The 14,881-nt window shown below is 47.3% G+C and overlaps 7 protein-coding genes across 11 annotated transcripts; 2 read left to right on the forward strand and 5 right to left on the reverse strand.

Moving 5' to 3' along the window:
- The first annotated feature begins 82 nt into the window (after positions 1 to 82).
- LOC108076508 (uncharacterized) lies at positions 83 to 4,331 on the forward strand. Of its 4 annotated transcripts, none has more exons than XM_017169411.3 (3): positions 83 to 405; positions 463 to 529; positions 3,800 to 4,331. In XM_017169411.3, the coding sequence occupies exons 1-3, from the start codon at positions 340 to 342 to the stop codon at positions 4,129 to 4,131; spliced, it is 465 nt and encodes a 154-aa protein (XP_017024900.1). In that variant the 5' UTR covers positions 83 to 339; the 3' UTR covers positions 4,132 to 4,331. The 4 variants fall into 4 exon arrangements, with proteins under 4 accessions (XP_017024900.1, XP_017024901.1, XP_017024897.1 ...); XM_017169412.3 differs by having other exon boundaries at positions 463 to 520; XM_017169408.3 differs by lacking the exons at positions 83 to 405; positions 463 to 529 and adding exons at positions 915 to 1,255; positions 1,328 to 1,385.
- Adck1 (aarF domain containing kinase 1) lies at positions 1,390 to 3,631 on the reverse strand. The gene is made up of 4 exons (XM_017169407.3): positions 3,497 to 3,631; positions 2,026 to 3,138; positions 1,869 to 1,964; positions 1,390 to 1,805 (listed from the first exon to the last, which is right to left on the reverse strand). Exons 2-4 carry the CDS (start codon positions 3,133 to 3,135, stop codon positions 1,458 to 1,460), a joined length of 1,554 nt encoding a protein of 517 aa, XP_017024896.1. The 5' UTR covers positions 3,136 to 3,138; positions 3,497 to 3,631; the 3' UTR covers positions 1,390 to 1,457.
- Positions 4,322 to 6,498, reverse strand: LOC108076155 (uncharacterized). Of its 2 annotated transcripts, XM_041776830.2 has the most exons (7): positions 6,429 to 6,498; positions 6,233 to 6,376; positions 5,431 to 6,177; positions 5,126 to 5,372; positions 4,942 to 5,029; positions 4,659 to 4,880; positions 4,322 to 4,591 (listed from the first exon to the last, which is right to left on the reverse strand). In XM_041776830.2, the coding sequence occupies exons 1-7, from the start codon at positions 6,462 to 6,464 to the stop codon at positions 4,537 to 4,539; spliced, it is 1,539 nt and encodes a 512-aa protein (XP_041632764.1). In that variant the 5' UTR covers positions 6,465 to 6,498; the 3' UTR covers positions 4,322 to 4,536. The 2 variants fall into 2 exon arrangements, with proteins under 2 accessions (XP_041632764.1, XP_070139972.1); XM_070283871.1 differs by having other exon boundaries at positions 4,942 to 5,372.
- Positions 6,499 to 7,677: 1,179 nt separating this feature from the next.
- LOC108076504 (endoribonuclease rege-1) lies at positions 7,678 to 11,283 on the reverse strand. The gene is made up of 6 exons (XM_017169402.3): positions 11,042 to 11,283; positions 9,473 to 9,571; positions 9,227 to 9,418; positions 8,474 to 9,159; positions 8,179 to 8,400; positions 7,678 to 8,119 (listed from the first exon to the last, which is right to left on the reverse strand). The coding sequence occupies exons 1-6, from the start codon at positions 11,195 to 11,197 to the stop codon at positions 7,915 to 7,917; spliced, it is 1,560 nt and encodes a 519-aa protein (XP_017024891.1). The 5' UTR covers positions 11,198 to 11,283; the 3' UTR covers positions 7,678 to 7,914.
- On the reverse strand, positions 9,584 to 10,908 carry LOC108076505 (uncharacterized). The gene is made up of 3 exons (XM_017169404.3): positions 10,477 to 10,908; positions 10,284 to 10,402; positions 9,584 to 10,222 (listed from the first exon to the last, which is right to left on the reverse strand). Exons 1-3 carry the CDS (start codon positions 10,765 to 10,767, stop codon positions 10,009 to 10,011), a joined length of 624 nt encoding a protein of 207 aa, XP_017024893.1. The 5' UTR covers positions 10,768 to 10,908; the 3' UTR covers positions 9,584 to 10,008.
- A 103-nt stretch (positions 11,284 to 11,386) lies between the features above and the next one.
- Positions 11,387 to 13,837, forward strand: LOC108076391 (transcription factor grauzone). The gene is made up of 4 exons (XM_017169228.2): positions 11,387 to 11,642; positions 11,706 to 12,982; positions 13,037 to 13,427; positions 13,485 to 13,837. Exons 1-4 carry the CDS (start codon positions 11,526 to 11,528, stop codon positions 13,722 to 13,724), a joined length of 2,025 nt encoding a protein of 674 aa, XP_017024717.1. The 5' UTR covers positions 11,387 to 11,525; the 3' UTR covers positions 13,725 to 13,837.
- On the reverse strand, positions 13,754 to 14,863 carry Samtor (S-adenosylmethionine sensor upstream of TORC1). The gene has a single exon (XM_017169229.3). It carries the CDS (start codon positions 14,787 to 14,789, stop codon positions 13,881 to 13,883), a length of 909 nt encoding a protein of 302 aa, XP_017024718.1. The 5' UTR covers positions 14,790 to 14,863; the 3' UTR covers positions 13,754 to 13,880.
- Positions 14,864 to 14,881: the final 18 nt, after the last annotated feature.

The raw sequence follows: 14,881 nt of genomic DNA on the forward strand, positions 1-14,881 counted from the left end.
AGATAACAGCCAGCCTACCCGCCGACGCTACAGATATAAAGTGCAATCTCGGCGAGATAACTGGGTCTGCACAATCTGTAATTTGGCCCATTTGGTAAGTGGCTCCCAGTTGGCCCAGTTCGCATTGCGTCGCCACCGAAAAATTACGAATTGCAAGGGATATCGCTACGGCCGGAGAGACAAAGGCGCCAACGAAAAGGCCATCAGCACATTGCCAGCTTAAAATGTAATCAAAGTTTGGGCCACAGACCTCGTATCTTATCGGATTGACATGTGCCCGAGGCTTTAGAGTGAATCACAGTGCCCGATTTTGGAGAAAACAACGCATCCACCCAAGGAATGGATAATCTCGGGACCGTACTCCTGGTTCTCTGCGTCCTCAGCTTCCTGCTCTTCCTGCTGCGAGTGAGTGTTCCCAGACCCAGCTTGCTCCAAACCCAACTATCAGGCCTTGCCTTACAGGTGCTGCTGATTACCTGCCGCTCCTACGCGACGTCGCAGCGCCTCAAGGAGGAGCCAGGTGAGTCAGGTGAGCGAGGGTAGCGGGAGGGCCTCTCATCCCGATGAGAGCAAACATAAATATTTGCCCTAGTTGGGCCACTGAACTCGTTCTTGGGACGCAAAAGAGAACGAGAGCCGTTCTTTGGTCGCCATAAATCATGGACGACATTAATATGTATTTATGTGTATGTGCTCTGATATATATCTATTTGCGAACATTTATCATATCGCCGCCGCCTCATTAGATAAATTGCGAATGCGAACGCTAACAAAAAAGCAAAGCCCTGGCTCGGCACTGGTTTTGTCACCTTATCAGCTAATGATTACAAAGCAAATATGTGTCGTTATTGGTGTCTGACCCACGCCCCGATGAGGGCCATCAATGCGGTGGCCAGTAGCTCGGGTTAGTTGGGTTCGACGGTTCGCCAAAGTCGAAGCAAGTTTCACCTTTTTGTTTTTCTTCAGACCGAAACTCTGAATCATAATTTAGAGTGGAAAAATCCCCTAACTAAAGTCCCTTAACATGGCACCTGCCACAAACGCAACGACGGGCAGTGAGGCTTGGAATACAACGACCACTGCTCCATGGAATAACACGACTTATGCAGCATGGAATTTCACGACCACCACTCCCTACCCCGTCTTCCTTCCAGATGAAGGGGGAGTCTACTATTGGTCCTGGTACTCGGGCTATGTTCTCTATGTTCTGTTGATCCTCATGTTTATCGTTGCCCTGCCATTGGCTGCTGTCATGGTAAGCCCATACCGGAAACCGGAAACGTCCTTCGTTCGCTAATGATTTCACCATTCGTTCTCAACCACAAAGGCCGCCAAACGCAAGCGGGAGGCAGCTGCCAGGAGTCTCGCCCTGCAGAGACAACGAGGTAATTTCCCCTTTTTGCTAAGACTCGTCAAGAGTTTTGTACTTTTAATTGAGGGACCAGACCGCATCTAGACTAAATAACCTGCTTGAGGGCTTCGAGGAAACCGAAGTTAATCAGTCCCAAGTAGAGGTAGTAGCAGTTGAGCTTGAACAGTTCCCAGCGCTCGCGCAACCGCAGCCACAGGATTCGAGAAGAACCGGTGGCGGCCTGTTGGACTCGCTGCTCGGCGTAAGAGGATTGCACACAGCACTTGGACATGACCCAGAAGGCCGTCATCCGGTTTTGGGTCCGCAACGTTGACTCAATGCCGCGAATCAAGTCGTTTGTCTTCAGAATGAGCAGCATTTGGCGGTCCACCTGCTCGAGGACATCCGAAATGTGCGGCAGCACCAGTGAAGTGTTGTTCTGCAGTGTGTTTTTCTGCAAAATTGAAGTTTATAATTGAGAAAAGCTTTGCTCAAAAGGAAAAAGTATGTGACGCACCTCTTCTTTGGAATATTTGACTTTGGTGAGGCCCTGCATCACCGTCTCCCACGGCCGACCCGTCACCATGCATGCAAACAGGCCATAAAGGTCACCCTGGAAATATCAAAAGAACTTGTAAAATATTTTTTTTAAGTTTATATATTCCTAAACATACCTTAATGCCCAGCTGCTCGCTGTGCAGCCGCATGGCCTTACGATCCACGTTCAGGATACTCAGCCAGAGATTGGAGTAATCGTAACGGAACTTGTCCGTCAGATTGGCATAGAGTCCGTGATCCAGTAGGACAATCTCCAAGCTGTCCTTCGGCGTGCGTCGCACCAGAATGTTGCCCGGATGCGGATCGCTGTGCACAAAGCCGGTGCGGAAGATCATCTCGGAGTACAGCTGACCAATGCGATTGGCCACCGCAAAGGTGTCGATTTTGTTCGCCCGGATGTAGTCCAGGTCCGTGACATGACCACCCTCCAGATACTCCATGACTAGAACACGTGAGGAGCTGAATTTCCAATAGATCTTGGGCACCCGCAGCCACGTGTACTTCTCGAACTGCTTGGCCACCTTCTCCGCGTTGCGTCCCTCGTTGAGAAAGTCCAGTTCGATGGGCAGGTTCTTCTTGGACTCCTCCACCAGCCAGTGGATCTTGAAGTCGGGAAATATCCGCGCCAGCACATTGACAGCCAGTTCCATGGTCTTCATGTCCACCCGAGAGTTGCCCTTGACGTAGGGATGTTGGACTTTGACGGCCACCACCTCGCCGCTCTTGAGCCGCGCCTTGTGCACCTGGGCTAGTGAGGCGGTGCCCAGGGGCTCCCGCTCAAAGCTTTCAAAGATGTCCTCGGGGTTGCAGCGCAAATCCTGACGTATCACCTTGTAAAGGTCCTCGATGGGGTTCTGCGGCGCATCAGAGTGCAGGATCTTCATTGTCTGCACAAACTCCTTGGGGAGCAGGTACTCCAAGGCACCGATGTGCTGGCCCACCTTGATGTAGACACCCTTGTTGGTGCAGATCAGCTCGAGCAGCTTTTCCGCCGCGATCTTGTGAACCCGACTCTTCTCCGCCTTGTACTCCGGCGTTGTCTTGTCCCATTCTCTGTAGTAGAGTTCCCGCTTGTAGGTGAGTGCCACGTCCACGACGGCAGCGGCGGACCGCGAGAGCCGCACAATGCCCAGGGAGTTGGGATCATAGTCATTTGTGTGGAGGCTCCAGCCAGCGGAGGCGACACCGGCGCCCAAGACGCCGTAGCCCAGCAGGCGTCGCAGCATCTCCTGGAAAAACACAGAGCGTTCCACCGATTAGTCACTCATTCAAGCGGGCAAAATCAACAGGTGTCAATGTCAATTAACCTTTTGAAGCTTTCACTTTTGATTATTGCGCCAAAGTTCCCCCTAACTTTTGATCTTTGAACTTTGCCTTGGCAACTGAGTTGGCTTTGTTTTTAGCCAAATCGAAGCAACTAAACGTGTTGCACATTCCCAATCGTTTTCATTCAGATTTTCCCCATCGACAAGCGCCTCATGCAGCTCAACTTTCACCTCGACTTTGGGCCCGCGCCGCCATTATGTAAACACTGAATGAAGGTGAGGCGCTGGCTCACCTGCAGTACCTGCCCATAGTTTCACTTACTCGATTCCGTGCGCTGAACGTTGGCGCCGCGTGTTGGACGGCGCGAAGGTGCGGTAATAAACAAAGTCTGTGATTAAATTCAAGCGCACTTTAGCTTTCTGCAGACAGCTGTTCGGCTGACGTCACAGAGACCCCGTCAGCTGGCCTTAAAAGCGATGTTGGCGATTAACGATAACAATGTTATCGCTCAACAGAGCAAAGTTCGCGGGCTTGTTATTATTATTATCGCTATTCAAAACTCTCTCCAATCAAAAATTCCCTATATTTCTTTTCTAAATTACAACTGAAAATCCTTTCCCACAGCTCGTCGCCAAATGGAGATCAATGTGACAAGCAACTGCACCGGTGGTGGCTCCTCCGGCGGAGTCAGCAACGTGTGCCTAAATACCCAGGACGAGATCAGTGTGCTGCCCAAGACCTTGGATCTTCCACCCAGCTACGATGAGGCAGCTTTCAGCGAACAAAAGCAGGGCAGCACCCTGACCATAGCCACCACCTTGGAGGCCAGCAACCCAAATCTGGCGGTCGGGATCAACGAGCCGCCGCCAGTCTATGAGGCAAACATGGCCACTAGCACAACCACGACCACCACCACCACCACGTTCTTGGTCAATGGCCATCCACCGGTGATGTAACTCAGTATAGCGAGTCGAGGAATACAACAAAAATAATTAGTTTATTCATTAAGAAAAAGTGTACAGTTCAGTTTATGTATGTATTTAAACTTTGCGCTTAAGAGAACCGATTGAGGAGCTCAGGACCAACATAAAAACTTCTTCAAAACATTAAATAAAAGGTTAACCGAACCATTCTGAGGTTCTGGAAGCAACGATAACGATTTTTCGTATACAAAAGGACTATGATTAAGTAGATATTATAAGCATTGTGATAATGAAAATCGACTCAGAAGTGGAGGATTTGATCGAGAGATGGTCCCCTGCGTCCATAGGGATCTTTGGGCAGCATGAATACATCATCGCACCAAGTGTATCCAATTACACGAGTCTCCACGATCATCCTGAAGGCAGGACTCTCGTTAATCAGGTCTCGGTAGTTGTCATTGGAGACCACGGCCGCATTTCTCTCGTAGGCAAGCTGCAAAATAAAAGTGAAATCGGGGATTATTTAGCAGTGTGCTTTAGTTATAGTAATCATTACTCACCGATCATCATAGCTGACTGATTTATGACCATAAAAGTTCTTGCATGGCGTAAACCATATCTTTCCCCCCTTGTACAGCTGGTCAAGGAGCTGGGGATTGCTCGATTGGAAGGCGTTGCGACGAAACAATGGCACCACTGCCCTGACATCGTGTCCCATTCTGCTAAAATATTGCAGACAATACTGGAGGCCCTCCGAGGAGAAACAAGTGCTTCTGCCATGACTGCAGGGGGAAGATTTTTAGTTTAATTTACAAAAATCTTTAGACAATCGAGAACACTTACGCAAAGGCCACATTGCTGCCATCAATTATAATATTACGCTTGTTCCAGTTTGGATGGCCGATTGTCTCCACAGGTTTGTCCGATTTTCCTGTGGGATTGAATATGTTGCTGTTGTATTTCCTCACTTGTTTCTTTTCCGCCGTGGAGAAACGGAAGTCTTTCATTCCCGCTGTGTCGGTCTTACGATTTCCTTTGTCTTTTTGCATGGTAACTATCTCTCCCCCAATAGAGTCCTTCAGAGGAATCACCGAATCACAGTTGTTTTCGATGGTTAGCGAAGCCTCAAAGCCTTTCTCTGTTGAAATTGGTTTAGTATCTGGCTGGCTTTTGTCCCCATCATTGTTTATAGGGACGTTCGGAGGCTCTAGCAGCACGCAGTCATCGTTGATTATTTCCCCCTCTTCAATATCCTCATTGTTCCCTGTCATTTCCTAAATTTAAAGTGTATTATGTTATAAATAATTAATAAATAATAATTGGATGGTTCACCTGGTTGGTTGCGGTTTGCGGTGTGAAGATTTTGGGCGGCAGCTCAAGGTTCTTGGTGGGGGAATTCCTAAGGAATTCCAACTTACGCTGAACCTGAGGATTCTTTTGAACTTTGTACTGTTTCAGTTCTTGGTTTTCCAGTGGCTTTGGAACTATTTCGGCATCCTCTGTATTTATCTCCAGTTGCTTTGGAACTATATCAATCTGTAGTGGCTTTGGAACTATCTCAATCTTTTCTGTGGTTTGGAGTTTTTCAGTTTTTCCCTCAATTTTTTGAGGGGTTTTCTTCACTATCTGGTTTTTTTCCATTGGCTTAAAAGGTAACTCTAGTTTATCTATTTTGTTCTCATTTTCCTTATTTTCCGAATCCTCCTGGGATTCCTTGAATCCGTTTGTCACTTCAATTTTCTTGGCACTTCGCTGGCAAGCCTTAAAAAATTCCTCATTTTCATCCCCACCCAGGTTTAGGGAGACGAACGAGATATCCATAAGGTTGACATCTTCCTCAGTCTTGGAATCCGGCTGGGAACCCTTGTTCAGTTTCGGCGTTTCAAATGTTTCGGTAACCCTCACGAGTTCTTTCTCACAAAGTCCCGCAACATCGTCAGACTTCTTGACTTTCAGCCTTGCAAATTTCTCGGCAAGGCGATGGCAATTCTCCAGAAGATCTTCGTCATCGCTGACGAGTTCATCTGCCATGCGATGGAATTTCTCAAAGAGTATCGCATCATCGACTTGTTTGGTTTTCTAAAGTAGAAATACAAATGAATAAAATATAAACGAACCTCGAGAATAGTATTACCTTTACGGGCGAGTCATCCCCAAAACACAATCTGAGATTTTTCTGGCATTTTAACTTATTCTTAAGAGTGTTGAGCATGTTTATCAAACCATCAAGATCCAGTTTAAAATTACGCAGTGGCTTGCCCAGTCTTTTGCGTAATTTCTAAGGAAAAACTTGTGTAAAAAATTATATATTTAAACGTTGGTGTCCTTACCTTCGGTTTACGCTGGATCAATGAAGGTCCGGCCATTGTCCTGTTGTGCTTTGAGTTCGGGGCGTTCTGAAAATACACATTTAACTAAAGTATTTTACCTACTAAATAGGGAAAAAACTGCTCTGACTCTGTATTATGGCTTTTAAATAATTTTTTTAATAATTTGTATATAAAATAATCAACTACTTAGAATAAACTAATAGCCTGGGAATCCTTGTTGGATAATCTATCCGGCATGATTTTTATAAATCGAAATTTTATGATATTCATCAGTAATAATAAAACTTGGCAAAAAAGAGCATGAAGCTCTTTTAATTAAGAGATGAGTGTTATTTTGAGTGAAAAATAGAACTAAAAAATAATCATTATTTCAGATTTTTATACCCTTGCAGGGTATTATAATTTCAGTCAGAAGTTTGCAACGCAGTGAAGGAGACGTTTCCGACCCCATAAATAATATATATTCTTGATCAGCACCAACAGGGGAATCTTTCTAGACATGTCCGGAAGAAATCGATTTTTTGGCCATTTTTGAGAAATTGAATAAGGGGTTACATCATTAAAATTTTTGATTTTGATAAAAAATTGAATTTTCAAAATTTTTAAATGAAGTATGCAAAATTATTAACTGTAGAAAATCTTGCACAGAACAGTTTACCGATTTAAATTTAATGCTCTTTTGGCCGAGTTATGATATTTTTAATTTTAGAAAAAATCAAGAAGTTTTTCAATATAAAAAATCAGATTTTATAATACAAAATAATATTTTTCTAAGTGAAGGAATCATTTCCGACCCCATAAACCATATATATTCTTGATCAGCATCAACGGGAATCTTTCTAGATATGTCAGGAAGAAATCTATTTTTTGGCCATTTTTGCGAAATTTGATAAGGGGTTACATCATTAAAATTTGCAGAAATGCCCAAAAATTTTGATTTCTTAAAATTTTAAATTTGGTATGCAGTTTTTTTAAATTAATAAAAACTAACACAAAACTGCTTTCCGAATCGAAATTAATGCATTTTTGGCTTAGTTATGATATATTTTAATTGCTACCTGCAAGGGTATACAAATATAATGACTATGTGATGATTTTAATAATTTTTTAATCTAAAAATAATAATTATATTTGATGTTTTATAATATTACGCATTTTTAATAATTATTAATGATAAAAAGCATATTTTTAAAATAAAACGTATAATTTCAGAGATCTAAATAAAACACGAAAAATTCAAACAAAGTGTTTATGCATTAGGTTTTTTTTTTATTTACTAACATATTTAACATTAAGACTATTTAACCAAAGTTTGTACGAATCTTAAGTATATTTTTCCATGAAAACTCGCTATGTACACTTTGTGGTGCTTAAGTAAATATGTGATGACCAGAAATCAACTTATGAGCTGTGTGCTTAAATTTGCCCTACTTCATGGCAACACTAAGACATTTTTACATAAATAAGAAAGTTACTGCTAAGTGAGCTAGCATCGCAGAATTTCATCCAGAGTGGGTCCCCAGCGACCGTAGGGATCCTTGGGCAGAATGAATATGTTGTCGCACCATGTGTAGCCCAGGACTCGAGTCTCCACAATCTTCTTGAAGGCAGGACTCTCGTCAATCAGGTCTCGGTAGTTGTCGTTGGACACGACGGCAGCATTCCACTCGTAGGCAAGCTGCAAAATGAACCTGGAAAAGGAATGCATCATGAGTACTTTTCCGAATGAATAAAACCTAAAATATCTCACCGATCATCATAGCTGATGGATTTCTGGCCGGGAATGTTTTTGCAAGGAGTAAAAACTATCTTTCCCTCCTTTTGCAGCTGATCGAGGAGCTCGGGATTCGAGGACTTGAAGGCGTTGCGACGAAACGATGGCATCACAGCCTTGGCATTGTGTCCCATTTTGTCGAAATACTGCAGGCAGTACTTGATGCCCTCCGAGGAGAACACGTTTGAATTGCCATGACTGCGGAATATTTCATTAATTAATTTTAGTTTTAATTAAAAATCAAGTTGGAGGAATAATAAAAGACACTTACGCAAAGGCAACATTGCTGCCGTCGATGATAATGGAACGCTTAGTGGACTTGGGCTTGTCGCCTGCCTGCCCGGGCTCGTCCGTCTCCTCAGTAGGATTGAACGTGTTGCTGTTGTAGTCTCCAACTTTTTTCTTTTCTGCCGAGGTAAACTGGCTAATGTTCATACGTCCACTTTGCTTTTTCTTAGGCTTTGCCGACTTTTTGGGGGTTTTCTGCTGCTTTTTCGTTACGTTTTTCGGCAACGGATTCAGCAAGGGAATGTAATCCTCTCCCCCAATAGAGTCCTCCAATAGGATCACCGAATCATCGTGGTTTTCGATGGGCATTGGCATTACGGCAGCTGGCATTGATTCGGGACTTCCAAGCAAGTCGATGCAGGAGATGTCCGCCGGTGAAGTCGTCTTGGTTAGGGGGGAGTACAACAACTTATTATCCGACTTTGGTGTTACAAGCAGTGCCACCTCGCGGCGGGAATCTGTGACTATCTTCGGCTTGGTCATTATTTCGGCACGGCGCTGGCAGGCCTCAAAGAATTTCTCACTGGAAAATGGTTCAGTATCTGTATTGCTTTCGTCCCCATCAATGCTTATAGGGACGTTCGGAGGCTCCAGCAGCACGCAGTCATCGTCGTCACTGGTTTCGATTATTTCGCCCTCTTCAATATCCTCAATGTTCCTTGTAATTTTCTAAATTTAAAATTTTTGAATTTATTATTAATTAATAACAATATTTTATATTTTCTGGCTGGTTCACCTTTCGCGGTTTGAAGATTTTGGATCTAGGCAGCTTAAGGTTCTTGGTGGGGGAATTCCTAAGAAATTCCAACTTACGCTGAACCTGAGGATTCTTTTGAACTTTGTACTTCTTTTTAATTGAACTCATAAGCTTTGTCATGCTCTTGCGATTGAGTTTCTTGTTGGTGTTCTGCAATCTCTTTGGTAAGTTCTAAGTGGTCAGGAAACGCAGGATTAGATTGATCCTTGAGTTGCAATTACATACCTTCGGTAGGTGGTCTTTGAACTTCTTGAACTCAGTTTTGGATGGTCCAGCTGCTTCATCGCTATTTTTTGAGGTTTTCGTATTTTGTTGTGCCCCTGCCTACATGTTTTGGGAAAATAAGATGGAATTTTCGGTTAGTCAGTCGGCAGTGAAAGGCATTTTCCTTTTCTACTTACTGCGGCCTAGAGTTTCATCTAGTTTTGGGGTTTTTATAGTGCTATATAGTGCGGTTTGAATAAAACTACAGGGTTCTTTTTTGTTACATTCATTTACATCAACTTTATTGTGAGCTGGAGAGTCTCTACAGGGCTTACGTATATATGTCTAAGCGTACACACTAACTAGGAAATCGTTTTTGATTCTGACCTAACTTAAGAGTTAAACTAAATAGATGCATGGCCCAGAGAAGACAGGTCATGCAGCCATGCAGCCAAACGAGGTAAAACGGCCCGTAAGTACACAACTCAATTGCAGTAAACAAAGCAGCCCCGTCGCATGCCCATCCTTCCAACTCCTGGCAGAGGGCCTAGTAGTGCCTACTGCTGCTTTAGCTCGCGGATCTCGCTGCGTATATTGGTGCGGGCCAGCTCCTCGTACTTGTCGTGGTACTCGCCAGTGGCATAGATGGAGGGAATCATCAGCAGGGTCTCCAGCACCTTGATGCGCATGGCCTTGTATGTGGCATCATCCAGATTGGCGTACTCTGACCGCAGCAGTGTGGTGTAGTGCTTGTACTCTTCCGGAGAGGAACTTGAGTCGAAAGGTGGGTATGAGTGCGCGAGGGAGGAATGGGTTGGGCCATGATACTCACGCAAGCACCACCAAGTCCACATCCTGCAGCAAATTGGCCTCGTCGTCATGGCACCAGGTTAATTGGTTCTCTGGAGTCTTGCGCCCCAGCAGATTGCACACCAGACTCTTAGCGCGGTCCTATTTGGAGGTGGGTTGGAACAAATACACCGTACAGACAGCGGTAGGGGGGATTGTTGCCGAGCATTACTCACATCCTCGATGACGGCATCGTGACAGAACTCCTCGAACACCTCGATGTTCTCCTCCGAGCAGCTGCGGTTGCCATCGAAGTGATAGTACTGGAAGAAGGCCGCCAGAACAATGTTGGGATTGGCGCATCCTGCCAGATGGGGCTCCTTGCGCTGCATCATCTCCTGCCAGTTGTGGTAGGCGCGCGATGGGCTATCGGAGCTTAGGTGCTCCTGGATACGGGCAAACCACTCCTTGGCCACCTGTTCGGGCACATCGTGGTGGTCGCACACTTTCTTCCAGATCTTCTCCATGCTAGGTGGGTTTTATGTAGCTATTGCTTTGGCCTCTGGGAATCGTTGGATCCAACAAACACGGCTCAGTTTCGGCGGTTGTCTGGTGTTTCTCGAACTTTTCACTTTTCACTGGGAATGTTGGGGATTGGGCCCTGGCGACTGCGCACTACGCCGAGGTGCCCAAAACCCTTCTTGCCACACGCGGGAAAACGGATACTGCGCATTGCAACGGTGTCAACTCCGGAGCGTCAACAAAATATCATATTTTCTGGAATATAAACAAAGTACTCACCGAAAGTTTTTCTTTCTGAGGAGACCCGCCAGCCAGACTGAGCAAAATTTTCGAAGCCTCATTGGAGGAAGCACCGCCTACGTGCCACTGACTATTCCTCTGCAGCGCTTTAAGGGCCTTCATGGCCTTCATCTTCCTGAGCTTGCCTTTGCCCATTTTGGGGCCTGAAAGTTAAGATAATCGCTATAAACTTTTAATTTCGTTGGAAGCAACAGCTGGTGCGTGCTTAGAGGTGCCGATAACATCAATACATCGGTATTTTGACTATCGATGTTTTGGTGCCATCACTAGAGCTGGCAAAAATCGATGTTTTCTACTATCGATACGATTAATATCCTAACAATCCCCTTTTTTTGATGCCCCTGACAACCCTGTTTTGCATTGAACGAAAACAAATTTTGCCAAAAACCATAAACAAAACCCGTGAGTGAAAAAAATGGAGCTACTTTAGGGGATCCTCACTTACACGGAATCGGACTACATCATGCCCCTCTGCGTGCTCTGCCTGGTTTCCTCCGATGGCGGCTACCCGCTTCTATCCGCCGAGGGCGTCCGGCTAAACATTAAGGGGACCATCAACAAACACTTTTCGTTTTTCGAGGTAAGCTGCGCGACATAATCGCAGGTTATTGATATTATAGACTCTGCTATTTCTCTCCTGCAGGTGATCACTGCCGGCGGTGATGGGGCGGTCTGTCGGGAGTGCTGGCAGTGCGTCAGCATCTTCGATGAGTTCCACCAGCGGGTCTCCAGGCTGCACCAACAGCCAGGCGCCGGATGCGACTCCAAAAGCGTGGCCATCGAGTTCTGCGCCGAGACGGAAGAGGCCATCAATCCTCTGTTTGCCGTCGAACTAGATGCCCTGGCCGAGGGCTTCTTCGCCCCCAATGAAGTGAAGGTGGAGGTCAACGAGCTGGAACCTCTGCCCAAAATGGAGCTCCTCGAGGATCCAGTCAATACGGAAAGGAAACCCGCCGCCACCAAGCGACTGGGTTCCCAAGGCGAAGGTCTGTCGCAGCCCAAGCGTCGCATTAAAAACGAAAAAATGGTAGACAGTGATTCGGATGTGCCTCTGGCAAAGTTCATCAGCGCAGAGATTAAGGCCGGCGCCAATGGACCAGCAAAGAACAACGAACAGGGCAAGGGACAACCGCTGCGAAGGAGCACTAGACGTGGTCGGCCACCAAAGGTCAAACCAGAGGATCTTGCGTCTCCCAAAAAGGAACTTGAGTCGGATGATGATGACCACGGGGCTAATGACAACGACAGGGAATTCGTGGCCGCAGAAGCCGTCTTGGGTACTGACGACAGCTCGAGTTCCTCAAGCGAAAGCAGTGACGATGACTCGGACGACAGCTTGCCGGACTTTGAGCCGGTGGAGCGGTACGCCGAGATTCCCAAGCGCGTTGTTGTGAAGCCCAAAAAGTACCGGAAACGCGAGAAACCATTGATCCCACCCAACCGCATGAGTCGCGAGGAGATCGAGCAACGAAAGCAGCGGCAGGACGAGTACGATGATATTATCCTGCAGTTCTTCAAGAAGTTCCCCTGCCACATCTGTAACCTCCTCGTTCAGAACTTTTCGGACATGCGACGGCATCAGCGGGTTTCCCACGACATGGAATCGGGTTACATGCAGTGCTGCGGGAGAAAGTTCCACACACGCAAGAGTCTGGCGGAGCATGTGTTGGTCCATAAGAATCCGGAACACTTTATGTGCTCGCAATGCAGCCGGGTCTTCCAGGATTCCCGTGCCCTGGAGGTCCACGAGCAGACGCACGTGAACCCGGACGTGAAGCCAGAGCCCAAGGAGAAGCGGATGTGGCCGTGTGAGAAGTGCTCCAAGAGTTTTACCAGCAAGGCGGCCCTAGAGTATCACTTTATGTCCAAGCACGTACCCAAGTCCGAGTTCAAATACAGCTGTACAGAGTGTAACAAGAAGTAGGTAGACATGTCCTGCCCCCAAGGCCCAATCTAATCCCTTGCATTTTTCAGGATTCCCACGGAGCGCAAGCTGAGGGAGCACATGCGCTACATGCACGATCCGGAAACGGCCATCATTTGCGACAAATGCGGCAAGACGTTGCGTTCCCAAACGAATCTCAAGAAGCACCACGAACTGGAACATTCCGAGGAGCCACGTCCGAAGCCCGATCCCGTTCAGTGCGAGATCTGCGGCACCTGGCTGCGTCACCTGTCCGGGCTGAAGCAGCACATGAACACTGTGCACGAGCCACAGGGCAAAGAGCACCGCTGTCCCATATGCAACAAGCAGTCCACCAACTCCAGAGCCCTCAAGCGTCACATATACCACAACCATCAGTGTGAGCGCAAGTTCAAGTGCGGTATGTGCGAGAAGGCCTTCAAGCGGCCGCAGGATCTAAGAGTGAGTCACCCCCTCCCATTTTCCAAGATAGGGAGATTCATGGCCTCAAATTTACAGGAACACACGTCCACGCACACCGGCGAGGTGCTCTACACCTGCCCCAACTGTCCCATGACATTCTTTTCCAACGCCAACATGTACAAGCATCGCCAGCGGCTCCATCGTGCCGAATGGGAGGCGGACCGGAAGAAGCCGCTGCCGCCGAACATCATGAAGATATCGCAGGGCGCCACTACGGCGATGAAGAAGCGACAGTCCAGCAGCACCCTGTTCCCACAGTTGGAACAGAAGCAATAGCATTTGCACATTTACGACATCTATAGATAGTAGATAAATCGTCAACCATTATTATTAACTCGCACTTAACACAGATAAGTTAAGCCATAAATAAGTAGACGCGGACATATTTACATCGATTTATGAGGCTCGTAGCGTTCGTAGCTCGTATCTTATCTAGCCATCGTCCTGTGGTATCCGGATTTCCTCACACATCCCCTCCTCCCGGTGGATGCTAGCCCAGTGCTGCGAGAGCTCCCGGCTGATGGCCTTGCGAAAAACCATGCACGAGATGTGCGGCAGCTTCTCGAAGCGCACCCGCAACAGGCCAAGCTTGGCCAACGAATAGCGCCAGTTCTTCATGAGGTGGGCATTCTTGCCCACATGCTGCGAGTCGGGTGTGATGAGCACAAGGATGCCCTCGGGCAGGAGCAGGTCGTAGGCCTTCCGACAGCACTGCAGCCGCTGCTCGGCGCTGGGCATGTACTCCAGCAGCAGGCTAAAGATGACGCACTCGTAATGGTTCGCTGGTAGCCTTCTGACACTGCCCTCTTCCAGCTCGGGTTCCGCCACTCCAGGCACCACTTCAACTTTCAAGAAATCCGCCTGCAACACATCTTCGGTGGCGGGGCACAGATCCAGAGCCGTTACCTCCAGGTGCGGAGCACTGGCAAAGGGATTAAAGCAGCTGCCCACGTCCAACACCCGTAGCCTGTCCGGCGGCTCCTCCATTAGCTGACACCTCACCTCTCCCAACTGGCCCTCGCTCTTGTAGGATTCCAGGAGTCGCTGCTCCCGCTGCCGCTTCTGCAGGTAGATGCCCTCGGTGAAGAAGTACTTGGTAATGTAGTCAATGGCCCACTTGATGCGGCTGCGCGCCTGCAGCTCCAAATTCCCGTCGTTCGTCTCCCATATGGCCGCCAGTTGCCGCATGGCCTTGGCGTACTCCGCCAGACGCTTGGCATTTCTGGGACTCGTGTGCTCCTGCCAGGCCACCGTCGCCCCATGCTGTTTCGTCAGCTGGCGGAGGCTCTCGTGGCAGCTCTTGACGATGCCGGCCAGCCGCTGGTGCTCCTCCGTTGCCATTTCACGAGGTTTTGGATTTTGACTGGCCTGTTGGATTGTTTACTTCGGTTGAGAGCAGTGCTGCCAACTCTTCTAAAAATATTAAAAGGCTT

This window comes from Drosophila kikkawai, chromosome 2R (assembly GCF_030179895.1).
Source record: "Drosophila kikkawai strain 14028-0561.14 chromosome 2R, DkikHiC1v2, whole genome shotgun sequence".
NCBI classification, from domain to species: Eukaryota; Metazoa; Arthropoda; class Insecta; order Diptera; family Drosophilidae; genus Drosophila; species Drosophila kikkawai.

Excerpts from the sequence above, each read along its gene's own strand:
- LOC108076504 (XM_017169402.3), bottom strand. The coding sequence starts at position 11,197 with ATGGGCAAAGGCAAGCTCAGGAAGATGAAGGCCATGAAGGCCCTTAAA. Across the intron at positions 9,572-11,041 it reads CTCAGAAAGAAAAACTTTCG|GCAGGGGCACAACAAAATAC; the intron begins GTGAGTACTTTG and ends CAAAACATGTAG. Across the intron at positions 8,401-8,473 it reads GGCAGCAATGTTGCCTTTGC|TCATGGCAATTCAAACGTGT; the intron begins GTAAGTGTCTTT and ends AATATTCCGCAG.
- Adck1 (XM_017169407.3), bottom strand. The coding sequence starts at position 3,135 with ATGCTGCGACGCCTGCTGGGCTACGGCGTCTTGGGCGCCGGTGTCGCC. Across the intron at positions 1,965-2,025 it reads GCGAGCAGCTGGGCATTAAG|GGTGACCTTTATGGCCTGTT; the intron begins GTATGTTTAGGA and ends TGATATTTCCAG. Across the intron at positions 1,806-1,868 it reads TCAAATATTCCAAAGAAGAG|AAAAACACACTGCAGAACAA; the intron begins GTGCGTCACATA and ends TCAATTTTGCAG.
- LOC108076155 (XM_070283871.1), bottom strand. The coding sequence starts at position 6,464 with ATGGCCGGACCTTCATTGATCCAGCGTAAACCGAAG. Across the intron at positions 5,373-5,430 it reads CGCAAACCGCAACCAACCAG|GAAATGACAGGGAACAATGA; the intron begins GTGAACCATCCA and ends CTTTAAATTTAG. Across the intron at positions 4,592-4,658 it reads TCAGTCAGCTATGATGATCG|CTTGCCTACGAGAGAAATGC; the intron begins GTGAGTAATGAT and ends TTTATTTTGCAG.
- LOC108076505 (XM_017169404.3), bottom strand. The coding sequence starts at position 10,767 with ATGGAGAAGATCTGGAAGAAAGTGTGCGACCACCACGATGTGCCCGAA. Across the intron at positions 10,403-10,476 it reads ACGATGCCGTCATCGAGGAT|GACCGCGCTAAGAGTCTGGT; the intron begins GTGAGTAATGCT and ends ACCTCCAAATAG. Across the intron at positions 10,223-10,283 it reads GTGGACTTGGTGGTGCTTGC|TTCCTCTCCGGAAGAGTACA; the intron begins GTGAGTATCATG and ends TTTCGACTCAAG.
- Samtor (XM_017169229.3), bottom strand. The coding sequence starts at position 14,789 with ATGGCAACGGAGGAGCACCAGCGGCTGGCCGGCATCGTCAAGAGCTGC.
- LOC108076508 (XM_017169408.3), top strand. The coding sequence starts at position 1,025 with ATGGCACCTGCCACAAACGCAACGACGGGCAGTGAGGCTTGGAATACA. Across the intron at positions 1,256-1,327 it reads TGCCATTGGCTGCTGTCATG|GCCGCCAAACGCAAGCGGGA; the intron begins GTAAGCCCATAC and ends TCAACCACAAAG. Across the intron at positions 1,386-3,799 it reads CGCCCTGCAGAGACAACGAG|CTCGTCGCCAAATGGAGATC; the intron begins GTAATTTCCCCT and ends CCTTTCCCACAG.
- LOC108076391 (XM_017169228.2), top strand. The coding sequence starts at position 11,526 with ATGCCCCTCTGCGTGCTCTGCCTGGTTTCCTCCGATGGCGGCTACCCG. Across the intron at positions 11,643-11,705 it reads AACACTTTTCGTTTTTCGAG|GTGATCACTGCCGGCGGTGA; the intron begins GTAAGCTGCGCG and ends TCTCTCCTGCAG. Across the intron at positions 12,983-13,036 it reads TGTACAGAGTGTAACAAGAA|GATTCCCACGGAGCGCAAGC; the intron begins GTAGGTAGACAT and ends TGCATTTTTCAG.